Here is a 26,393-nt window from a genome sequence, read left to right as displayed (position 1 = left end):
CAGATTGGGACTCTGAAAGAGGCTGATCTAATTTACTGGTTAACAATGTATAACTGGATATGTTGACAAGTATTAACCATTAATACAAATGTCTCTTTCAATTCCGGTTATTTATTGACAAGGACGCCAGATAATTCTTTTTCTTGGAGATCTGACCAGCTCCACTTCCTCCTTGGATTTCTGTTCAAGTGAGCAGATTGTGGGACTTGTGGAGCAGACTTGAACATTTTTAAAACTTTTCCGGTGTGTTGGAGCTGGAAGGTCAGGGTGTGCTCATTGGTGTCCATGAGGCCATAGACCTTTCCCTTCCATTGCAAACAAAAAATAGCCTCCAGAAATCATCAAAGGCCCAATTGCACAGGTGATTGCTGAGTGTGTGGCAGTGGAAGATTTTTAGCAATGTCAGGGGTTGTACTTCGAAGGTCTCTCCTAGCTCATCTGACGAGCTGTAGCCTCCTGGCTCAGGGTGAACGAAGCTCTGCTTCCCTGGTGCAGTTGGGCTCCCAGTGCAAAGCTTTTAGCCGCAACATGTCAGCTTACGCCGAGCTGACGGTCCCTCCACCCCAGGCGCTCCTGAAACCTCTTGTTGTCCCCAAAAGACTACTGCTGGGACCAGGCCCCTCCAATATCTCCTCCCGGGTCCAAGAGGCAGGGGGCAAGCAGGTGATTGGACACATGCATGCTGAAATGTTTGAGGTAAGCCCCTTTATTGCTATTTTTCTCTACTTCTCCATCTTTCTTTCCGAAGGGTATTTGCTCTTGAAAGCAATGCAAAGTTTAGGGTCTTTCTGAGAATGTGATGAAGTGCTGAAGGTAAGTAAATCTTTTGCAAATAGCAAGATAAGTGGGGTGTTGACATGCAGGAAATTGCAAAGGCCAACAAGTTGGGTTATTTTAAAAAATACATATAAATACATTGAGCTAAAGTTTGTGCAGATAAGGGTCAGAGAGATTTTCAATGGAACCTTTTTGAAAAAAGGCATTGAAAGATGTTAAAATTGTCTATCAATTCCTCAAAGGAATTTATCTTATGGGGTAGCTACAAAAGAGGCAGCAATGGTACTCTGTCCATATACTCTGCCCATATTTTAATCCATTGTCATTGACAGCTTAGATAGCAGACAGAGGAATAACAAATAATCCTCTTTTGAGCTATCCAAGACCATTTTTTTAGTCTTTCATTGTTTCAATCCTCATTCACCTATCTCTCCCTCATCATCATTTCAGTGGATCACACATTTACTTTTTGCCATTTAACGAGGGTGGGTGAGGGGGTATTGAGAGAGAGAGTTGGGGGAGAGATACATGGGGGAGAAGGTGTGGAGAGAAGGGGGTAATTTTATGAATAATTTCCACCTCTCACCACTGTCAATAAAATTACAGATTGCGTGTTTTGCTAGTTTTACTCTTCACTTGAACCAATAGAGATGAATTTTAGATGGGGTGTAAAACTAGCATTCTACCCAATCCTGTGGGATTCCTCCCCAGGGAATTATGTTAAAATGATAGCATCCCATTCCCCACACTCCTCCACCGCTGGTCCCCTTATTTCAATTGAAGGAAGACATTTTTCCTGTGCTTCAGTTGAAGGGTCCTGCTCAGACATGAAAATCTGTCTTTTGTCTTCAAAATGGAGATGCTGGCATTGGACTGCGGTAGGTACAGTAAGAAGTCTCACAACACCAGGTTAAAGTCCAACAGGTTTATTTGGTAGCACAAGCTTTCAGAACACCTCTCCTTCATCGGTTGGGTCTTGGGCAGGATTTTACAGCCTCACTCGTCTCGAAACTATAAACTCTCACTAAAGGAAAACATACCTTCCTATGGTCCACTCCTCATCTGCTCTGATTTGCGAGGTAGGCCGGACAGTAAAATTCTGGCCATTGACTCTTTGTGTATTTCCATTGTTTTTTGTTTCAATTCTGTTTTATAACTAACACAAGCTTTCTTCATTTAACATTTATACTTTGTTTCCATGATGCCCAGAATTATTGAAGCCTAAAGCCTAAATTCAGAGATTCATGTGATAAGTTCTGAAGAACCAATTTCTTCAGACGACCATGGACAATAAGATATAGGAGCAGAATTAGGCCATTCGGCCCATGAAATCTGTTCTGCCATTCAATGATGGCTGATACTTTTCTCATCCCTGTTCTCCTGACTTCTCCCCATAATCCTTGATCCCCTTATTGATCAAGAATCTATTTATCTCTGTTTTAAAGACGCTCAATGACCTGGCCTCCACAGCCCTTTGTGGCAATGAGTTCCACAGATTCACCACACACTAGCTGAAGAAATTCCCCCTCACCTCAGTTTTAAAGGGGTGTCCCTTCACTCTAAGATTGTGCCTTGAGTTCTAATCTCTCCCACTAATGGAAAAATCATCTCCACATCCATTCTATCTAGATCTCTCAGTATTCTGTTAGTTTCAATTAGATCCCCCCCATCCTTCTAAACTCCATCGAGTATAGACCCAGACTTCTCAACTGCCTGTTATATGACAAACCCTTCATTCCTTCACACCCTTATGAACTGATCCTGAATACCTACGTCATTTTGGCTATTTCTCGAATGAGTCCGAAGCCACTGCCGCATTGTATCAACTGCCCGCTATCCATTCTGTTGGTGACCACTGCCCCTGTAAAGAGACAGTTCTTGACAGCTGTCAAAACTTGCTCTTCACCACCTGGAATGAGTTTTTGACTTTGTATAATGCAACTTTGCTGATGTTGAAATACCACTCATTTGAAAACCGTGGCCTTTATAAGCCAACAGGCACACACCTGAGTAGCCTATCTTTCAGTTGCTTATTGCGATTTAATAAAAAAATGGTTTTATCTAGTATAATAAGTACTGTTTGAAAATGTGAAGGTAAATATTTCATTTACTGGCTTCTGACTTTTTTTTATTTGTTCAGGGGATGTGGCCATTGTTGGCTGGGCTAGCATTTATTGCCCATCCCTAATTGCCCTTGGATTGAAATCAGTCAAAACTTGCTCTTCACAATCTTGAATGAGCTTTTGATTTTGCATGATGCTACTTTGTTGATGTTGAAATACCATTCATTTGAAAACGCTGCCTTTATAAACCAACAGACACACACCCGAGTAACCTACCTTTCAGTTGCATATTACTATTTAATAAAAAAATGCTAGGTCATTTCAGAAGGCAGCTAAGAGTCAACCACATTGTTGTTGGTCTGGAGTCACAGGCTGGGTAAGGATGGCAGATTTCTTTCCCTAAAGAACATTAGTGAACCAGATGTGTTTTCGTAACAATTGACAACAGCTTCAAAGTCATCATTAGATTTTTAATTCCAGATTTTACTTATTGAATTCAAATTTCACCACATGCCATGGTGAGATTCAAACTCCCTCCCCAGGATAATACCCTGGGTCTCTGGATTATTAGTCTAGTGACAACAGCACTACACCTTACATGGAGCTTCGCTTACCTTGTTCATCTTTGGACTGGTGGTGAGATCACACCAATAAATTGCATGCATAGTCCCCAAGGTTTTGGTGGACAGAAATTCATGGGGTGAATGCTGTTTGATGTCTAATAGATGCCACTGACCAGCAAAGTGCTTGATGTTTATGATCTTCAGAGAGTAATGTCTGCACACTGAATCCTTGCATCCCAGAGGTAGAAGCATAGATCCACCAAACATAGAAATAGCATCTGAAGAAACAGGTGCCAGCCCTCAGGCATGCCAAGAAGACCTTCCTCCACCTCAGTCCAAGAACATATGAGGTAAGAGTAGGAGTAGACCATTTGGTCCCTCCAGCCTGCAGCGCCATCTAGTATGATCATGACTGATCTTGGGATTTAATTCAAGTATTCCTTGATTTCCTAAGAGATCAAAAGTTTCTTTAACTCTGCCTTAAACATAGTCAGCGACAGAACATACACAATCCTCTTCGATAGCAAATTTGAATGATTCAAAACCTAGGAGTGAAGAAATTTGTTCTTATCTCAGTCTTCATCCTGAATTCATGGCCGTATATTTTAGATTCCCAAGTCTCTTAATGTCAACGCTCTCAAGCTCCTTCAGAACCATTTGTGTTTCAATATGTTCCAAACTCCTGGGAGTATAGGCCCAATTTACCCAGCATTTCATCATAGACAACCATCTTATTGAGGCACCAATCTTGCGAACCTTTGTTGTATTGCCTCCAGTGCAAATATATTGGGGGAAATTTTCTGAGCCCACAGCGGGGCCGGGAGACTCAAGCGTAGGCTGTGAAGCAGACTTCTGCTGGATGCCACAGCCTCCATGCGTCTCTGGTCATGGGATTTCCAGTGCTACCAGCTCTGCACCAGAAATTGGGGTGGGCCGAATAAATTATGTAAATGATTATTAGCATATGATTAGCTGGCCAGAACTGAAGTATCTGGGCCCGCTAACCTCTCACCGCCACCAGGAGTCTTTAACATCAGGGAGGCCAGCAACCAGGGGGTGGAGGAGGGGGTCACACACAATGCGAAGGTCACAGGGCTGGCCAGCGATAGCAAGGCCAGCAGTGCGGAGCTACTGAGCATGTGCTGATCTCAGTGCTGACAGATCAGCGCATGCGCAATGGCCCTTTCAGCATTATGCTGCCGGCCTCTCCAGCAGGAATTGGCCCTGCCCACTGATTTTTAATCAGATTCATGCTAGTGCACTCTGTAGTGCGCAGAGTGTGGGAGATTCATTTTGAAACTCCCGCTGAAAAATCAATGGGATTTACTCCAGTTTTTACGCAAATTCGACATTTTTTTGGGAGAATCCCACCTGTCCTTCTTTAAATATGGAAATCAGAACTGCATAGAGTGCTCTAAGTGTGGCTTCATCAAAACCCTGTAGGAAGGTTTCCTTATTCTTGTACTCTAGTAAAGGGCAATATGCATTTGCCTTCCTAATTGCTTGTTATCCCTTCACACCAATTTTCTGAGTTCCTTTCACAAGCACACCTGTATTTCTCTGAATTTTAAATTTTTTTTACTCCATTCTTAAAGTTACAAAGCCAATGCTTCGAGTGGATTGGGCAGATCTAAATCTATTGCTTGTTTGCTCCAAAAACCAAATTCAAAGTCCAATTGAATCCAATTCGTGATACCCACAAGAGAGACATACAAGATCCAAGCTGACAGAATAAGGCATTGCACCCCATCTTGGGCATGATCTGACACTTGATTTTAGCTAAAAGGCCTAGAAGCAATTTCTCTGAACATCAACAATTACATTTCATACCTTTTAAAAATGCTTGTGCTTTTCACTTGCATAATTTATTCAGCCCCACCCCAATTTCTGGTGCAGAGCTGGTGGCACTGGAAATCCTGCGACCAGAGATGCACGATTGCTGTGGCATCCCCAGCGGGAAGCCCATGTTATGTAACCAGATTTTTGTACAACCGATTCTAAATAAGTCTCTCCTGAACTAGGTCTATTACTTATATCTGTGGTTGTTCATTCCAGGAACGCCAAAACTCCACTTTTCTTTCCAACAGTACTTGAGACTTTTCTATGTTTTTAGATTTTCCAAATTTCCAGTTTACTTTTGGCCTTAAGTATAGTTTAACTGGTTTATGAACTATTTCTGAAGCTCCTGTTGAATGTCTCACTATTTTCTTTTGGTGCAGATTATGAACGAGATAAAGGCTGGGATACAGTATGCCTTTCAAACCACTAACAACATGACTCTGGCAATCAGTGGCTCAGGGCACGCCGCTATGGAAGCAGCCTTAATTAATGTGGTGGAGCCAGGAGAAGTGGTACTAATCGGAATTCATGGTGTGTGGGGTGAAAGAGCAGCAGACATCACTGAGAGGATTGGTATGAGTTTTATGTCTTCCTTCCTTGTTAAATGATGTGTAATGTGGGCATCCGAATTCAACTTTCCTCTCTATTTTAAGAAATAAGTACTCCCATTGCTGTACCAGTGCAACAGAGTGCTATGGGGTGGACGTGTGAAGGCTGAGCAGGACTGGTGGAAGACCCCAAGATTGGTTGTCAGGGGGTGATCAGTGTAATAGTTACCCAGAATTTAAAAGTGGTTTTAATTCTTCTAACCTTTTCTGGGTAACTATTGGTGTGTCACAGTTGGAGCCATTCAAAGTTTGGAACTTAAATCACATTTCAGGATGGTTTCCAGTACAGGGCAATTGCCCAGAGGGTGTTTGCAGTTGGGACAATTGCTGTGCAAACATTATCGGGGAACCACTGTGGCAAAAGTGGGTGGGTCCTCTTGCGCATTTTTAGGGATATCTCCCCATTTATATTGCGCTGGAGCTTGGAGATTACAGTCCCATGTGTTTCCCTCTCCCTCTTTCTGTAAGAATCCTTTCCTTCATTATCATCTGTCTCATGTCTCTCTACCTGCTGTTTAGCTCACATACTAGCTGATAGTTTCTCCCTTTCTGTACATCGCACATTTCTACAGTGAAGAGATGACTCTCCACTTTTGCTAGGCTCAATATAGCTGTAAGATTCAGCAAGGAGTCCCAGCTTGGCAGCTTCTGTGATCTGTACCGGTGGGAAAGAAACTGAGGCCAAGGATGGAAAGGATTATGGATTTGGTGTCAGTGTAATGTTCCGGCAAGCCAAATGACGTAGAAGACAGAATCCCTACAATGCAGAAGAAGGCTTTCAGCCCATTGATTCTGCACTGACTCTCCAACGGAGTACCTTACCCAACCCTATACCTGTAACTCCGCATATTTACCCCTTTAATCACCCTGACCTACACACCTTGAGACACTAAGGGGAAATTTAGCATGGCCAGTCCACCGAACCTGCACATCTTCGGACTTGGGAGGCAACTGGAACACCCAGAGGAAACCCATGCAGATACGGAGAGAACATACAAATTCTACCCAGCCAGTCAGCAAGGCCAAAGTTGAACCTGAGTCCCAGCTGCTGTGAGGAGCAGTGCTAGCCACAATGCCACCGTACCACAAGAGCAAGAGGGTGGGCTTGTGTTAGGAGGAAGTAGGCAAAACAAATGCCTGAGGTGTTCTGTCCATAAAGACTTTCGAATTTTGTAAAACTATTTCCATAGTGCTGGATTGAACAACAGCGAGAGTCCTGGTAGTGGCCTGGGAGATAGCAGACACAGGTAGTCTAGTGTTAGAAGACTAGGGATGGGAGAGAAATGAGGAGGTTGTAAATTGGGGTGCGGACTGAGTGGGCGAGTGGCCTGGGACTGCTGCTGTCAGGGGGTGTGAGAAACAAGGAGGTGGTTACAGCTTCAGACCTGGGGCAAACAGGGAAGACTTCATTTGAAACTTGGAATTATTCACATTACTGAAACAGAAATAACATAATGGTGACAGCATGTAAACACTCACTTTTTACCTACTTTTTTCATTGGGTGTTCATACCTTAAAAGTAAGCTGGCTTAGCCCAGACTTCCCGCCCTCTGATTTGCAATCGTTGCTAAGTCACTCTTAGGCCTTGATTTTACTGGCACAGCCACCCCAAAATCGGGGCGGGTGAGGCTTGCAGAACGGCATTCTCCCTTGGTCTCAGGTGCGACACTATGAGCCTTGGGCAGCCGTGCCGGTAGAATCAGGCCTTAGACTCTGACACATCCCTCAGAAGTACTTCTCAGGTTAGAAGATCTTGCATTATGAATTTGTTGACAACTGGCTAGGCCCCAAGCTCTAGAATTTTGACCACTTTGCCAGGAATTGAAGATCAATTTCCAGCACACTGCTGTGTGCAACCCCAGAGAAAAATCACTGAAACATTAAAAAATAATTTAAAAACAATTTTCTTCAAACATCTCTATTTATGAGGTATAAAGTAATGAAAATGAGACAATAAAGTCTGTTTGACTGACAGGTAAGCATCATCTGAGCATCATGAGTTGTTTTGCTTTCCAATTGCCATAGGAAGGTAGTGCACCACAAGGATGGGTGTGTTGTCCAATGAATGGCTGTAGCATGGGAGAAAGTCATGTGATGAAACCTCCAGGCATACATTTCATCACAGTTTGCAAACCTAACTTGCCTCTCTCCATCTCTGATGCCTTAAGTTGCTCCTTAAGGCCTTGTTCCTGATCGCCTGCCGTAATATCTTCTTGTAAAACTCAGTGTTAGACTTGGTTTGATAGCATTCCTGTTAAACACTTTGGTACACTTAGCTATGCTAAGGTGCTATATAAATACGCAGACATTCTCTCTTGTTCTTCCTGCTCCTTTCCCTCTTCCAGCACTGGCTTAAAAACTCTTAAATTTCAACCTTTCTTTAATGAAAGGTTGTCAACCTGGGTCAGATTTTCCAGCCCTTCCCACTGGCGGGATCCTCTGTACCGCTGAAAGTGACATTTCGCAGTGGGTTTCCTGGCGGCAGGACGGACAAGTCACACAATACACCGTAGACATCGGCAGGATTGGAGAGTCCGGCCCTCTGTTTCTCTCCATAGTTGCTGCCTGGCCTGCTGAGTACTTCTAGCACTTTCTGCTTTTACTACCGATTATTGTAACTATGCCATGGCATAGATCCCACTCATCACAACCTTATTGGCCATGTTATTGGCTGAACAAACCCACAGTTTAGCCAAAGTGGACTTGTGCATGTAAGTATAATTGAAATCAGATGGTGAATAAGTAAGATATTCAGCTTTCAAAATCTTGTGATTTTTATTTGCTTGACAGCAGCCAGAACATTGTATCACCATTATGTCACTCTGGCACAAGGCTCTACATACGCTACACACTCACTTTACCCTTTCACTTTACATTTAAGGCGGCGATGTCAGGAGATTTGTAAAACCACCCGGGGAAAATTTCACCTTGCAAGAAGTTGAGCAGGTTTGTATCTGTGTGCCTGCCTGTGCGCAGTACACAAGTGTATTTGTGTGTGTTACTGTCTGAATGCATGTGCTTGTGTGTGTGTGTGTGTGTGTGTGTGTGTTTGAGTTTGCGCTTTTTTTCCCTCCCTTGCAAGTGGAAGTGGAAATTTTGTGATAGTTATGCAGACACAGTGGTGCAGACTGACTATTGAGTCTCTTAAATCATTGAGACTGTCGTTTTTTAAGGTTCACCACCTTGAGACGATCTCCATTAGTTCCCTGACTGACTGAACAGTCAGTTCAGTGGGGTTGGATAGGCATGCTACAGTGCCACCCACTGGTCAATACATGAGTATGCCCAGACTGAAAGAACTGGCTCTCTCCCTCACCTTACATTACGGCCTTAACTTGAAATTTCTGGATCATCAAAGTGTTTGTATTCTGATGTGATTAGTCATCTATCAGCCCCTTTCCTAGGGATTCAACAATGCTGACATGAGGGTTTGCAACTGAGGGTTAGCTGCTCAAATGATGGCCAAGAACAGCAGTTGAGTTTACCTGAAATCAACTGTATAACACTGAGCTCATGACTGCTCGACTCGTACTGAAACTTGGATGATCTTTCACTCATCAGAGCTGAGGTAACCCATTCCACTACCCTCAAACATTGATCCATAAGTAGAGAGCTTTCCCCTCTTTAGCCCAAAACATCACTGATGTTTTGTTGCCATTGCTCACATGGTTAGGGAATGACTCGAGTTCCATTGACAGGGAAATTAATATAATAACCACTTAAGAGTACAGGGAAATGATTTGTGATGTTAGCAGGATGAACGATGAATGGGCAGAAGTGAGACTGAGAAGGAAGGATCCAATTACCTCACGGTTAATGTGACCTCCCATGGCAGATGCCAAGTAAAGGATTTGCTTTGCTTCACAGGCTCTGATGCAGCATAAACCCGTTCTGTTTTTCATCACACATGGGGAATCCTCCTCGGGTGTGGTTCAGGAAATGGACGGGATAGGACCTCTCTGTCACAAGTGAGTATGTGCAATTACTCAATGCTGGCTCAACTCTGTCACCAGAGCTCTACAATCTTCAACTTTTGTTGCCCCCAGTTTCCCTGCTATTGACTAAAAATACTACAAGACTGCCAGCATTTTCTGAAAGTAAATCCCACCTGTTGTCTTCTTGTCCCTGCAGTAACTGCTCCATTCATCCCCTCTCCAAAGGGGATTCCCCCTCTATATTATGCATCAACACTGCTTAAAGTTATCAAAGCTGCTGTTAGCTCCACACCTTGGATACTTCAGCCTAACCTATAGAACATATAGATAAATGTCAGTATAGCTAAATGACATTTATACCTCAAGAGCAAGTTTGGCATTGCTTTGGGATTTGTTGCCTTTATATTGTTCAAGGTTATCTAATTTACTCTCAAATTTAGTTGATGGCTCATCTTTCATTTGTTGTTAATTCAGAGGTTCCAAAGGATTTGCTGTCTTTCTTCCACTCTGTTGCTTCTGTTGATCAAAGGTCTGTTAAAGGTGTCACCCCCCACCAGCTACACATTTGCTCTTAATCCCCCTTGTTAAGAACCCAGCTAGGGTAAGCGACATTCCAGAAGGGACACTTGGAATGCTGGTTCCAAACTGTATTTTTTGCTATTTGTATAACGTAAGGAAACATGTGAACACCAAGGAAGAGTGTTCCAGTCTTGTTGTAATAATCAAACAAATAAATGTTTATTAAACAGTAAAACATACAAGGAAGGTAACTATAAATATACACTTAACTACATTAGAAGCTATACACAATACATTTAAATTGACCCAGTTCCAAATCTGTCTATGTTCCTAATGTCAATGCTAAACCTACGCAAACAACATCCCATAATTATTTAAACTTTAAACAAAATCCAGTAATAGTTACCACAGTCAGTACCTGCATCTCTTGTTGGGTTGCTTCTGGCTTAAAATAGAGACAAAGTGGCTGTTCAAACACTGTTTCTCCAGGCACTTGCTGGTTTGGGAGTGAACACAGCTTCTTGCTGTGTGACTGTGACCTTGAACCAGATCTCTGTACAGGATGAACTCTGCCATTGATGTACTGCTTTTTCCTTTTGATCTTTTCTTATCTGAATTATCTGTTTTAGGGGATCCTCTTAATGACATTTCTTACTCTTTTAGAAAGTAAATGCAAAATTTACCCTCATCTTCACTTCTGAACTTTTACCATTTTTGCTTTAACTCCTGAAATTCTATGCCCTATTATTATCCACTTTTCTTAGGTAAATATCTGTTTACAATGTTGCAATAACCTTACCCCTCTGCCCTCATTGATCCACCCATTCAGACCCCAACTTACCTGACTCTGAGGATGGTCTGGTCCCATGGCATCCTCTTGTTCCATATACAGTCCTCGGAGTCACCGCCACTCCCAGTGGCACTGCTGAACTGCAGACCCTCTGATTGGCTGGCAGTTCTTGGGTACCAGCATCTATCCGTTAAATGTTGCCCACAGCTTTCAGGGCCCATCATTGGGACCCCCACCACGCCATGTAAATTTTGGTCATACTGTGAAATTGAAGTAACTTGGAGACCAGGCTGAGTAGGGACCTAAAAAACTATCTGGGACAAGAATGCAGTTGCTTCTATGCCCAATATCACCCTATAAATACCTGGAATGGTTGAATTTATTATGGTGGGACTTAAACTCAGTCTCTGAGCTTTTAGTCCAGTAACATGAATACTCAACACCATGCTCAATTTGTATGGGAAATAATGCTAAGTGATGCTATAGAAAATAATGCTCAGAGATGACATAAGAACATAAGAAATAGGAGCAGGAGTAGGCCATCTAGCCCTTCGAGCCTGCCCCGCCATTCAATAAGATCATGGCTGATCTGTCGTGGCTCAGTTCCACTTTCCCGCCCTCTCCCCATAACCCTTAATCCCCTCTCTTATCAAGAACCCATCAACCCGCTTCTTAAAAATATTTAGCGAGGCAGCCTCCACCACTTCAACGGGCAGAGAATTCCAGAGATTCACCACCCTTTGAGTGAAGAAGTTCCTCCTCAACTCCGTTCTAAACCGCCTCCCCTTTATCTTGAGGCTGTGCCCCCTAGTCCTACTGTCTTTTTTGAGCGGGAAGAGTCTCTCCACCTCTATCCTATCCATCCCATTCATCATCTTATACGTCTCAATGAGATCTCCCCTCATTCTTCTAAACTCTAACGAGTACAAGCCTAGTTTATTCAGCCTCTCCTCATAGCTCAATCCCCTCAACTCCGGTATCAGCCTAGTAAACCTCCTCTGCACTCCCTCCAGGGCCAAAATATCCTTGCGCAGGTGCGGCGCCCAAAACTGCACACAGACTCCAGCTGCGGCCTCACCAATGCCCTATACAGCTGCAGCAAGACCTCCCTACTTTTATATTCAATCCCCCTCGCTATGAAGGCCAGCATCCCATTCGCCTTCCTGACCACCTGCTGCACCTGCAAGCTGGGTTTTTGCGACTCATGCACAAGGACCCCGAGGTCCCTCTGCACCGTCGCCTGCTGCAGTTTTTCGCCACGAAAAGAATGCCACAACATAAAAATATCATTCAACCCTCTCTGATTCTTCAGGAATTCCACCACTCCCTATCCCCTTTCCTATAATGTATTTATTAACTGGTCTGATGGTGCTTTCTATGCATCTCTAATATTGGTCCACTTGTTTCTAGGCATAACTGTTTGCTGCTGGTCGATTCTGTTGCCTCTCTGGGAGGGGCCCCTCTGTATATGGATAAGCAGGGTATGTATTTTGCCTAAAATTTTTAACAAGAAGAGGCCATCTAACCCATCTGCCTCCCTTGATTCGTTAATTCTTGTTCTGTGAGTCTGGTGTAGAAATTGGACCTTATTGTGCATAATCCATTCCAAAGGAAATTGATCACCTTTTCAAAAAAGTGGCTGTTTCCTCTCTAAAAAGTATTTAAAAATGTTTGCACTCTTTCTTAAACCTCATCAGAGTGTTATAGTGTGAGTGCTGCTCTGATTTTCCTGCTGGCTTTTGGGTTGGACACTGTTCGTTGTTTCCATACAAGAGTCCACAGTACTATTTATTTCCACAATTTAGAGCATGGCCTATTGATGGTTGCAGGCAGACAAGCAGGCAGGAGTCTGGCTTCATTGTACTTTTCCAAGTTGAGCATAATTTAGCCTATTCCTCCCCCCCCCCCCCCCCCCCCACCAACTACCCCTGCCACCACCCTCTCCCATCTTGTTTTAACTTGGGTGTCATGTTGTTTGCCTTCCCCACTGCCTCAGAAATGTTTCTTGAACTTGATGACCAGAAATGTGGCTGGGGTCACCAGCAGATGGAACATTGCCAACAAGTGCTCCAGTGTTTAAAGGAAGTCAGGTCATTGGCCTATACGGGGAATCCTGACTTCCAAGTCAGATGTGCTCAAAGGGCGTGTTGGTGGAAACAAGGCACAAACTTGATTTCCAAATCTGCATTACAGCAACACGTTTTGCTTAAGAACTTAAAAATAGTGTCTCATTTTCACCAGTGGATATGTTTTCATTAGATATAAGTTCTGTACGTCCACTAGTACACCCATCATTTTATGTGCATTTGTAATTACCACTGCATGATACCAGCAAAAACTGGGTCAGCAAGCTTACTCAAGTATATGAAATCCAATGTTCCCCACTCCCCAATCCCAGATAATTTATTTGCAACATCCAAGGCCAATTTCAATGCTGGGTATCTAGTTCTCTGTGCTGGACTGATGCAGCCTTTTATCTCCATTTAGATATTGACATTCTTTACTCGGGATGCCAGAAAGTCCTCAACTGCCCTCCCGGAACAGCACCGCTCTCCTTCAATGACAAAGCCTGGTATTTTATTGTTTGTTCCTTCGCATACCCACTCTGCTACTTTAGTGATCCTAAATATACACAAGAAGCTGTCTTGCTACCACCAGGATGACCATTGAACATTGCATACACAACCGCAGATCACTTATAGATTTGTCATCCCTTTCTGACTCTTGCTAGACCATGAGTCACTGCCAAGAAATGATGTTTGGGTATTCCTACAATTAACTTTCTTCTCTCCTTCCCAATTTATTCCAGCATAAAGCAAGCACTCCTCCCATGTTCAGTTCCATAGGCTTTTCATTTCCATCCCTTACATCTTCATGTTTGAAACTACAAGAGCAGTATTTAGGAAATACCTTTCACTTAACCAAATGACCCATAACACTTCTTAAAAAAGGAGCAGGGTAGCACAATTAGTACTGCTGCCTCACAGCTCCAGGGTCCTGGGTTCAATTCTGGCCTTGGGTGACTCTGTGGAATTTGCCCAGTGTCTGGGCGGGTTTCCTCTGGATACTCTGGTTTCCTCCCACAGTCCAAAGATGTGCAGGTTAGGTGGATTGGCCATGATAAAATTGTTTCAAGATGTGTAGTTTAGGGGGATTAGTGAGGTAAATACGTGGGGTTACAGGGATGGATCTCAATGGGATGAGTCAGTACAGACTCAATGGGGCAAATATCCTCCTTCGGCACTGTAGGGATTCTATGAATGAACATGGAGCACTAAAAGAGGTGAGGTTGGATGAATGGATGGCTGCAAAGATTTGAGAAGGCTTTTAACTGAAGGCAGAGTGCGAAGAGTAACCAACTGGCGAAGGGACAAAGTTCCAGAAAGATGGGGCAAGATTGCTGAAGGTTGCCCGTGGTGGAAGAAACGAAGGTGGAAAAGAAAACAAAGAGAACAAAGAGCAAAGAACAGGCCCTTTAGCCCACCAAGTCTCTGCTGACACAGATGCTACTCTAATCTAATACTTTCTTGCCTCTATGCGCTCCATATCCCTCGATTTCCTGCCTATCCATGTATCTATCCTGATGCCTCTTGAACATTGTTATAGAATGTGCTTCCACCACCACCTCCAGCAGCGCATTCCAGGCATTCACCACCCTCTGTGTGGCAAAACATGCCCCAAAATCTCTGTTAAAATTTCCCCTTCTCACTTTCAACCTATGCCCCCAAGTAATTGACCATTTGACCCTGAGAAAAAGACTGACACTATCCACTCTATCCAAGCCTGTCATACTCTTGTAAAAACCTTGATCGAGTCCCCCCCTCATCCTCCAATGCTTCAGTGAAACAATCCAAGCTTGTTCAACTTTTCTTCATAGTCAATATCCTCCAAACCAGACAACTTGTTGGTAAATCTCTTCTGCACCCTTTCCAATGCATCAACATCCTTCTGGTAGTGTGGCGATCAGAATTGTACACAATACTCCAAATGCGGCCTAACCAAAGTCTTAAAAAAGGACAGGGCAGCACGGTTAGTACTGCTGCCTCACAGCTCCAGCATCTGGGTTCAATTTTGGTCTTGAATGACTGTAGAATTTGCAGGTTCTCCCAGTGTCTGCAACATGATTTTCCAAATCCTTTACTCAACGCCCCAACCGATGAAAGCCAACCTGCCATATCTCTTTTTAACCATCTTGCCCACCTGAGTTGCCACCTTCAGAAAACTATGGATCTGTATGCTTAGATCCCTATGTATGCTAATATTTCAAAGGGCTCTACCATTTACTATATACTTTCCTCTTGCAATAGACCTTCCAAATTGTGTCTCCTCACATTTGTCCTGGTTAAATTCCATCTGTCATCTTTCAATTCAGGTCTCCAGACGATTTATATCCTGCTGTATCCTCTGACAATCTTCCTCACTATCTGCCAGTCCCCAATTTTTGTATCATCTGCAAATTTACTAATCAGACCTACATATTCCTCCAGGTCATTTATATACATTACAAACAACTGAGGCCCCAGCCTTGATCCTTGTGGAAGTCCTCCAGTTAGCAAAGTATTCTTCCATTGCTACTCTCTGCTTTCTATGCCCAAGCCAGTTTTGTATCTATCTACCAGCTCACCTCGAATCCCAGATGACTTCACCTTCTACATCAGCCTGCATGAGGAACCTTACTGAAGTCTTTACTAAAGTTCATGTGTACAACTGCCCTGCCCAGGTCAATTTTTCTTGTCACTTCCTCAAAGAACTCAATCAAGTTTGTGAGACAATACCTCCCCTTCACAAAACCATGCTGCCTATCACTAATAAGCCTATTCTGTTCCAGATGTGAGTACATCCTGTCTGTAAGAACCTTCTCCAATAATTTCCTCACCACATGCCTGTAATTTCCAGGATTGTATCTTCTGCCTTTCTTGAACAGAGGAACAATATTAGCTACTCTCCAATCCTCTGGTACCTCACCCATTGCTAAAGAGGATACAAGGATTTTGGCCAAGGCTTCAGCAATTTCTTCCCTTGCCTTTCTCAGTACTCTGGGATGACCCTATCTGGCCCTGGGAACTTGTCCTCCCTTTTTATCTCAACATGTCCTAGAATATCAACATCCTCCTTTCTACACTCATCATCCACCACATCCTTCTCCTTTGTGAATACTGATGCAAAGTACTCGTTAAAATTGAAGTCCAAGAACCCAAAAGGTGCAAACTGGAAGGTAGGACTGGAGAAAGCTGCAGGAATATGCCAGGGTGAGGTCTTGAAGAGGTGTATTAATGAGGATTGAGATTTTAAATTGAGGAATAGGGAGCCAAAGAAAGTCAGCAAAGGTGATGGATAAACAGTAGTTTGTGCAAAATATTAACTAGTTTCAACTTGTGTAAGTCAGGAGTGCGGAGGGAGTTAGGGTAGTAGAGCTACAGGTAATATGTGAAATTTGGTCTGAGTTGTGGTGCAGGAGGTAAAAAGGGAGGTGGATAAAGTTGCAGAGAAAGTAATAAATAACCTTGATGATGAACGGAATATGGTGGTTTAAAGCTACGCTTGGGATTAAATCGGACACAAAATTTGAAAGAGGCTGACAATGGAAGTGCAATCTGGTGCAGGAATACAGAGTTTTTGGTTTGGTTTCCCAGGTAATCAGTTAAAGGTGATTCTATGTTGGGTGTGGCTCAATTGGCAACTTACTCATGAGTCAGAAATTCTGGGTTCCAGGCCTACTCCAGTGACTTGAGTACATAATGCAGGCCAGCATTTTAGTGCAGTATTGAAGGAGTGCTGTGGTGTTGGAAGTACAAATTTTCTGATGAAATGTCCATAGAGATCCCATTTGTTCTCTCAGGTTAAATCCTATGCATTATCATGGAGAAGAGCATGAGAATCCTACCCACTGCTCTAATCAATCAACAGCAATAAGTAGATTTTCTGGTCATACTGTTGCTATCCCTAAGTTGTTTTGTGTTTCCTACATTACACCAGTGACTACATTTCAAAGTATTGTAAAGCATGTTGGGACCTCCTTACATTCTAAAAGGTGCTATATAAACACAAGTATTTCCTTTATCCATATGGCAGAAAGGTTTACTTTGTCCAAACAGACCTAAGTCAGATTTGAATGAGATCCAGAATTTGTTACATAAACTGTGAAATGATCCAATTTCCATCACTTTGGGTTTGTGTTTCATCCCTCCTGCACAATTTTATATTTTTTAAACACAACACAGAATTTTTCAGCCTTTCCAGCCAACAGGATCTTCTGGTTCTGTGTCAGGCGACTCCGTTCCCAGGCAGATTCCCTTGCAGTGGGATAGGTGAGCCGTGGTGATCCCACCAGCGACAATGGTGAGCCACCTCTGTTGCTGGAAAATACACTGTGGCGGGCCGGAAAATCCCTCCCTCGGGCCATGTTTACTTCTTAAAGGTTGAACAGATGGTTGAAAGGGGCAGAAATCAAGGGGATCAGTGACAACTTAGAGTGACATAGCTGAATACCCAGCAATATCCTTACCCATAAGATATCAAAGCAAAATTAGGCCATCCAGCCCATTGAATCTGCTCCGCCATTCAATCATTGTGTGCAGGCTTTGCTGGGTGTTTCGAGTCCCTGTTTGTATTCCAGTAAAATAGTTGAGTTGACATCATCATTTAATAATCTCCCATAAAAAAAATCAATATTCCCAACAAATAACAACAAATCCAACAGTTTACTGAATCCTCAGTCAGAGTTTGAGAAAGACAGCAGGAAGAATGCATATCCCATTTGTTTCCACGCAATATTTATCTTTTCACTTTCTCCTAGAATCAATCAATCTCTCTTCCTCAGCCTATCTGTATCAAAAATAGCTTGATGGCTTGGCATCTGTAAAGCTGGAAGAATATCCAGCAGCCTGCAAGTGATTACAATCATCAAGATGTTCATAAAACTCATAGAACATAATTACAAATATTTTACATCAGTTTCTAAAAATCCACTTTAAGATGTGGTGTGTGTGTGTTTTCTTTACAGCCAGAAAATATTTAATCGAAAGAAGAAGCCAACTTCACTTTACTTTGACATGAGTTGGCTCTCAAACATTTGGGGTTGTGACGAGAACCCAAGAAAGTAAGATAGAGTTCCATTTATTCATTGTTGAAAATATTCTAGAAATCAAGGACTGGTTTTTAATAGTTTATTTTATTCATGTCACAAATAAGCTTACATTAACACTGCAATGAAGTTACAGTGAAAATTCCCTAGTCCCCACACTCCAGTACCTGTTCGGGTACACTGAGGGAGAATTTAGCATGGCCGATGTCCCTAGCCTGCACGTCCTTCAGACTGTGGGAGAAAACCGAAGCACCGGGAGGAACCCCAAGCAGACACAGGGAGAATGTGCAGACTCCACACAGACTGTGACCCAGGTCGCAAATTGAACCAGGTCCCTGGGACTGCGAGATAACAGTGCTATCCACTGTGCCACAATGCCACCCGTGCTTAGGTGAGCGGGGAAGGAGCAGTTTTAAGGAATGTTTTTAAAGCAGTTTTTAAGGAATAAGAAGCAGTCAGAAGGGGAGTGTGGCTTGGGGAAAACAAGTGGTGGGTGGGTGAGGGAAGGAGCAGATTGGTGGCTGGGAGGAAGGATGGGATGACTGGGGAAGAGAAATAGAGGCTGGGTGGAGGGTTAGAAGAAGGTGGGAGAGGGATTGGGGGAAGTAGAGGGTGGTGGGAAGGAAGGGGTCGGACCAAGAAACAAGCAAGACGGAGTGCCTGAGTGTCACTCACTCACTTAGGGGCCTCGGTTAGGCTCTGGTTTGTTTTTTGAACAGTTCGGTTGGAATGTGGTGTCATCAAACAATCCCAACTTAATATATATTTATGCTATTAGTTTCAAATTAATTTTAAAGTTGTGCTTCAACAGTCAATGGCTCAAAGATCCCTTAAAGTATGAGAAATCCATTCTAAACATTTCCTCAGTCCAGAGAATGTGTAACAGTCATTTTTCCAACACTTACTGTGCTGTGAAAGTTTGGATCTATTCATCTTCCTTCAGACAGAATTTAACTGATGTAGAAACCTTATCAATACAATTGGGATTTTGATGGAAAAAAACAATTTTCATGGCCCAAGTGTCAATAAGAATCATTAACCCAGCTGAAAAGATTATGAATAACATTGCTGTTTTACAGATACCACCACACAGTCCCCATTACTGGCCTTTTTGCATTGAGAGAAGCGCTTGCAATACTTGCAGAAGAAGTGAGTATTGTTTAGTTTATGAACATTATGTTAGTGCAATGAATAGATTTTCCAAAAGTTTCATGCAGTGAAAGCAAAAGGTAGACCCAATCAGCACAACTTAGATTCATAATAATAATCCATAAAGCAATGCATTGCATCCCCACCCCCTCAGGACATAATTTAACTCACTGACCCAGCTCCTCAGGATGTGGAGATGCAGGTGTTCGACTGGGGTAAACATAGGAAGAAGTCTCACAGGTTTATTTAGTAGCAAAAGCCACTAGCTTTTGGAGCGCTGCTCCTTTGTCAGGTGAGTAGGAGTTCAGCTCACAAACAGGGCATATAAAGACACAAACTCAATTTACTGCACTGTGCTTAATGCTCTCTCCACTCACGTTGTCTGTACCTTTAAGACTTGATTACCTGTAAAGACTCGCATTCCAACCATTAGCCCCTCAGGACAGACTCTAACTCACTGCCCCACCCCCTCAGGACAGTCTCTAACTCACTGCCCCACCCCCTCAGGACAGACTCTAACTCACTGCCCCACCCCCTCAGGACAGTCTCTAACTCACTGCCCCACCCCCTCAGGACAGACTCTAACTCACTGCCCCACCCCCTCAGGACAGACTCTAACTCACTGCCCCACACCCTCAGGACAGTCTCTAACTCACTGCCCCACCCCCTCAGGACAGTCTCTAACTCACTGCCCCACCCCCTCAGGACAGTCTCTAACTCACTGCCCCACCCCCTCAGGACAGTCTCTAACTCACTGCCCCACCCCCTCAGGACAGTCTCTAACTCACTGCCCCACCCCCTCAGGACAGTCTCTAACTCACTGCCCCACCCCCTCAGGACAGACTCTAACTCACTGCCCCACCCCCTCAGGACAGACTCTAACTCACTGCCCCACCCCCTCAGGACAGACTGTAACTGGCTGCCCCACCCCCTCAGGACAGCATTTAACTCACTGTTTCCCAGTTTGAGGACAGTGTCAGAGTTCAATCCTAGCAGCCACTAACCCCACCTCTTCAAACTCAGTGTAGTATCTAACTAAGTGCATCTTTTCTTCAGAGCAATATCTATCATCCATCATTTCACGAGAATGTTGACTTATTCTGGAATACAGGCACAGATATCAGAAACTCCCTGGTCCAGCTGGTCATTCTTCATTACTGGCCCTAGTATCACAGTGTTGAATTGCACAGATATCCCAGTCATGACTGCTACTATATAAAAGCAAATTACTGCAGATACTAGAATCTAAAACCAAAAGAGAAAATGCTGGAAAATCTCAGCAGATCTGGCAGCATTTATTTATCGACTGCTACTGTCCTCATTCAAAGCTTGCCTTACAGACTTCAACAGCCACACGATCCCTGCTTAATTTTTAACAGAACACCAGGCTTGATTGTCGACTGTTGCCTGTTACACCATATAAGAACATAAGAACATAAGAAATAGGAGCAGGAGTAGGCCATCCAGCCCTTCAAGCCTGCCCCGCCATTCAATAAGATCATGGCTGATCTGTCGTGGCTCAGTTCCACATTCCTGCCCTCTCCCCACAACCCTTAATCCCCTCTCTTATCAAAAACTCATCAACCCGCATCTTAAAAATATTTAGCGAGGTAACCTCCACCACTTCAACGAGCAGAGAATCCTAGAGATTCACCACCCTTTGAGTGAAGAAGTTCTTCCTCAACTCCATTCTAAACCGCCCCCCCTTTATCTTGAGGCTGTGCCCCCTAGTCCTACTGTCCTTTATATAAAAAGGAAGAGGCTGGCTAGGGTGAACGTTGGACCCTTAAAGGATGAGAAGGGGGACTTAGTGGAAGGGGATGGGAAAATGGCTGAGGTCTTGAATAACTTCTTTGTTTCGGTCTTCACGGAGGAGGATGTGAATAATTTGCCGGGTGTTAGAGATGGAAAGGTGGTAGGACTGGAGGGTCTCAATGACATTATTGTTACTAGAGAGGCGGTGCTCGACAGACTGGAGGGACTGATTGTGGACAAGTCCCCAGGACCGGATGGAATGCATCCGAGGGTTCTGAAAGAAATGGCAGAGGTGATAGTGGATGCCTTGGTGGTTATTTTCCAAACGTCGCTGGATTCCGGGGAAGTGCCGGAAGATTGGAAAACGGCTAATGTTACGCCGTTGTTTAAGAAGGGTGCCAGGCAAAAGGCAGGGAATTATAGGCCAGTTAGTTTAACGTCTGTTGTAGGTAAAATGTTAGAATCCGTCATCAAGGAGGAAATAGCGAGGCATCTTGAGGGGAATTGCTTGATAGAGTAGACGCAGCACGGTTTCATTAAGGAGAAGTCGTGTCTGACAAATTTACTGGAGTTCTATGAGGATGTGTCTAGGGCGGTGGATAGAGGAGAGCCGGTGGATGTGGTCTTTCTTGATTTTCAGAAGGCGTTTGACAAGGTACCTCACAAGAGGTTATTGCAGAAGGTCAGGGGACATGGAGTTGGGGGTAGGGTGTTAGCGTGGATAGAGGATTGGTTGTCAAATAGGAGGCAGAGAGTGGGGGTCAACGGGTGTTATTCGGATTGGCGGATGGTGACTAGTGGAGTGCCCCAGGGGTTGGTGCTGGGGCCTCAGCTATTTACCATTTATATAGATGATCTGGAGGAGGGAACTGAGTGTATGGTGTCGAAATTTGCTGATGACACCAAGATTGGTGGAACGGCAAATTGTGCGGAGGGTGTGGAGAGTCTACAGAAGGATCTAGATAAGCTGGGCGAATGGGCCAGGAACTGGCAAATGGAATTTAATGTTGGCAAGTGCGAGGTGGTCCACTTTGGTAGGAATAATGGTAGGAAAGATTATTACTTACGTGGCTAAAAACTGCAGCAGGCGACGGTGCAGACGGACCTCGGGGTCCTTGTGCATGAGTCGCAAAAACCCAGCCTGCAGGTGCAGCAGGTGGTCAGGAAGGTGAGGGGGATTGAATATAAAAGTAGGGAGGTCTTGCTGCGGCTGTATAGGGCATTGGTGAGGCTGCAGCTGGAGTACTGTGTGCAGTTTTGGGCGCCGTACTTACGCAAGGATATTTTGGCCTTGGAGGGAGTGCAGAGGAGGTTTACTAGGCTGATACCGGAGTTGAGGGGGTTGAGCTATGAGGACAGGCTGAATAAACTAGGCTTGTACTCGTTAGAGTTTAGAAGAATGAGGGGAGATCTCATTGAGACATATAAGATGATGAATGGGATGGATAGGATAGAGGTGGAGAGACTCTTCCCGCTCAGATCCTACCTGTTTTTCTGGGTCTTGCCTGTAGATGGCACAGTGTTTTAAAAAAATGGTGGGGAATTATTCTTGTTTTTACAGCTTGATGTTTTGTAACTATTGCTATTTATAAATAGGGCCTTGAGAAAAACTGGAAGCTTCACCAGGAAAATGCTGAGTATCTACACAAAGGAATAGAAGAGCTGGGATTGAAACTCTTTGTAAAGGATAAGGTAAGCAATGGCACAGCAGTCTGAAAACTGAGGGGCCGAGCATGCAAGCATTAGTCCCCTCAGTATTAGTGGGATGTCAAATTACAGAGAGTGCGTACATGGTAATATTCATGGGTGCTTCAGTGTAAACATGCTGTAACTTGAGGAGAGTAAATATTCTCAAGAGATAATGTAGTTGTCCAGTGGGCAGGTAGGAGCAGGAAGGCAGCATTGGTGGGAGAGGGAAGGAATGGTGAGATGGAAGAGAGAAGGGTAAAGGGGTGGGAGATGGACAAGACCATTAGAAACAGGAACAGGAGTAGGTTATTTGGCCCTCAAGCCTGCTCCAGCATTCAATAGGACCCTGGCTGATCCGACATTCCTCACATTCACTCTCCTGCCCTTTCTTCATAACCCTTGATTCCCTTCCAGATCAAAGTATCTATCTCAGCCTTAAATATACCCAAGGAGTGATTGAGTGAGAGACAAGGAATGTCTGAGTAGCACTGGACAAACAACATTCGTTGAAGTACTTAAACTCTGCTACGACTTTTGAATTGGAAGCAGTTGGAAAAAAAACCTTGCAAAATCCCTGGTGTGGAGCTCTGCGCAGTATGAGTGCGAGAGCTGCACTTTCAACAAGGCTAATGAGAAGAGAATTACAATGTTTTAAATGTGGTTCTGGCATAAGATCCTTAGAATCTGATGGGCAGAGCAAAGAATCAATAAAATTGTCTGCAGGGAAGTCAGAGTCTCAGCATTTGACTTATAGCTGATTTTTGAAGTGGAGATAAAGAAAGTACCGTTACTGGAAAAGACAGGGTGAGAATTGGAGACAACCAATATGGAAACATCAGAAAAGAACAAATTAGGTTGGAGAAGAACTGGATGGGTGGACAAGATTAAAAACTGGATGACAGCAAAACACAGACTTGCTGTCTAAGCAAGAGAGATATCTACAACCCCTTGAGGACTACGGCTAACCATGATTGGACAGATTAACATATTTATATTTCTTTCTTCCTTGTGTACTTAGAATCATAGAATCAAAGAATAGAATTCCTACAGTGCAGGAGACCATTTGGCCCATTGTACCTGCACTGACAACAATCTCATCCAGGCCCTATCCCTGTATCGCCCAAATATTTAGTCCCCCTAACATTAAGGAGCAATTTAGCATGGCCAACCAACCTAACCCATACATCTTTGGACTGTGGGAGGAAACTGGAGCACCCGGAGGAAACCCACACAGACATAGGGAGAGTGTGCAAACCCCACCCAGACAGAGGCTGGAATTGATCCCGGGTTCCTGGTGCAGTGAGGCAGCATTACTAACCACTGTGTCACCCTTATTCCATTTAAATACAAGTGTTCAATCACTTCAACCATTTCCTTTCTAGTGATGTAACCTTTTTGATTAGTTTTTCTACCCTAACTTCTAGAAATGTATGTACCTGGAAACCCAAAAATCTTTGTTCCTCCACAGTTCCTTCTCTCTCAATATTAACTTTCCAATTTAACTTTCATTTCAAAGTGAATGACCTCATACTTATCCTAAGTGTCCAGTCATGTAACCCATGTTCCTTTGTAACTTCTTTGCTCCCACCTACACAAATTATTGTGTCAACTAACTCTGTGTCACTTATAAACTTGAATACATAACTTCAAGTCTTTATCAATTCATTGATAATAAAACAAAATATTAAGATTATGAATCATTTATGGGAATGGAGATGAAAAACAATTCTGATAAACTAAATCCCATCCACAGCACATTGAACTTCTAGACCTGAAGGTCCAATCGTAAAGGAAAATCATGCATTTAGATAAATGGGATGGTACAACCAAGGAGGAAAAGTATTAAAATACTTTATTTTTCATTCTTCAGGCCATAAGACTCCCCACAGTCACAACAATTGCGGTACCAGACGGTTATGAGTGGAAAGAGATTGTTGATTTCATCATGAAGAACTATCAGATTGAAGTCACTGGGGGACTGGGGCCCACAATTGGAAAGGTAGGATGGGGATTGCGGGGGTGAACCCATAGGGAAGATGGTGTACAATAATGTTAGTGTTATTATTTTACTATGCAGGGATGGATTGTCTACATACGCAGCTGAAGAAAATTATGAAAGGGTACTATCTGAATAGTCAGATCTTAATTGCCTGAAGTCACAAAGCCTAGCTAAGGTTCTGGAGAAAGATATGGTTTTTGATATTAAGTCTTAAGAGGGGAAGGAGTCTTGTGGCACAGTGTTAGTGTCCCTACTTTTGAGCCAGAAGCTCTTGGCTCAAGTTCCACTCCAGGACTCCATGACCATGGAAGGTGTGGTCAAACAGGTTGATTTCCAGCCTATAAATTCCATTACATTTGCTGGCAGGGTATAAGCGTGGGAGAGTTTCAAGGCAACAGAAAACCATTGGAGTACTTTGCCGAGCGTAACCATGGAATAATCAAATGGTAGCCTTTGGTTACTAATACACGCTTAGGGCATGGTACCCGAAGACATCTTCAAAGGATATAATCCTTTAGTGAATCTTTTATATTTGTTTCCAAACACCTGATCACTTACATTTATTCTGCTCAAACTGAAGATAATTATCTATTGCCAACAAAATGCTTATATGATTCCCTTCACCTGGGATTTCTCACATGGCAAGTCCCTAACCTTGGCTGCATAGCTTTTGAGAAATGATCTTACATGGAGGTCAGTCCAGCCAGCCATCAGTTTTATGCGACACTGATGTGTTGAAACATTCTCTTGAAACAGTCCATTCACGTAAACAGCTATAGTTTGCTTGAAAGCTGATTCACTCAAGCAAGATTTCCCAACTTAACTGTTCCAAATCATTTGATGAGTAGGCTTTAATAATCACTACCTTTCTGTAGTTAATGGATGCCTCTACTAGTATTTCACAAACTAGCCACCAAAGTTAGATTTCACTCAGCATGGTTCATGTCATTATTGTCACTTAATTTTTTGTACACACATTTCTTGATAATATTCAGACTCAAAGCAGAAGACCAAGTCTTGTCAAGACTCTTCAAAACCATTTTTTTTTTAAATTGGGAAGTTTATTGCTCCAAAATACAAGAAAGTTAAACTACTAACCCCTACCTCCTGAAGATGTCCAATATACAACTCTTCAGGATGTCCTATGGCAGGTTGAAGATGGAACATTCTTTCATAAAGGCTACACTCCCTCCAATTGCAACCCTTGCAACTCTATTTGGAAAATGAGATTGATGGATTTATGCTAATATTTCTATGCTATCCATGACTATTTATTTCCTGGGTGTTTAGGTTTTGCGGATTGGATTGATGGGCATCAACTGCACAAAAGCCAATGCAGATCTTGTGCTCGGAGCTTTGAAGGATGCCCTCAAGCACTGCAAGAAGAGCAAGCACTGAGTGAAGGCTGGAAGGCATAGAATGGCTCTAAGATCTAACAATCAAATGACAGAACATGAAACTAATCCTTGAACAACATGCATTGTATTACTTTAGCATTTGCTATGATAAAACAGAATATACAGAACTGTACCAAATCCTAGAATTTACCAAACACAACCCAAAAAGCTAGCCATTTGGTTTAGCCCCCAGTTTCTTTCACCATATAGATTCCCAAAGGATTCT

The 26,393-nt window shown here is 43.3% G+C and overlaps 1 protein-coding gene across 1 annotated transcript; it reads left to right on the top strand.

The window, feature by feature from the left end:
- Window positions 1–399: 399 nt before the first annotated feature.
- agxta (alanine--glyoxylate and serine--pyruvate aminotransferase a) lies at window positions 400–26,393 on the top strand. The gene is made up of 11 exons (XM_080186347.1): window positions 400–696; window positions 5,623–5,815; window positions 8,732–8,796; window positions 9,718–9,818; window positions 12,505–12,575; window positions 13,582–13,666; window positions 18,098–18,193; window positions 19,258–19,327; window positions 22,679–22,774; window positions 24,642–24,770; window positions 26,061–26,393. Exons 1-11 carry the CDS (start codon window positions 400–402, stop codon window positions 26,166–26,168), a joined length of 1,311 nt encoding a protein of 436 aa, XP_080042473.1. The 3' UTR covers window positions 26,169–26,393.

Source organism: Carcharhinus amblyrhynchos, chromosome 3 (genome assembly GCF_965287045.1).
Source record: "Carcharhinus amblyrhynchos chromosome 3, sCarAmb.v2.hapA, whole genome shotgun sequence".
In the NCBI taxonomy this organism is placed as follows: Eukaryota; Metazoa; Chordata; class Chondrichthyes; order Carcharhiniformes; family Carcharhinidae; genus Carcharhinus; species Carcharhinus amblyrhynchos.
This window is presented reverse-complemented; position numbering and strand designations above follow the sequence as displayed.

Bases quoted from the DNA above. Each gene is read 5' to 3' on its own strand.
- agxta (XM_080186347.1), top strand. From the start codon at position 400: ATGTCAGGGGTTGTACTTCGAAGGTCTCTCCTAGCTCATCTGACGAGC. The intron at 8,797-9,717 runs GTTTGTATCTGT...TTTGCTTCACAG, and splicing joins CCTTGCAAGAAGTTGAGCAG to GCTCTGATGCAGCATAAACC. The intron at 12,576-13,581 runs GTATGTATTTTG...ATCTCCATTTAG, and splicing joins TCTGTATATGGATAAGCAGG to ATATTGACATTCTTTACTCG.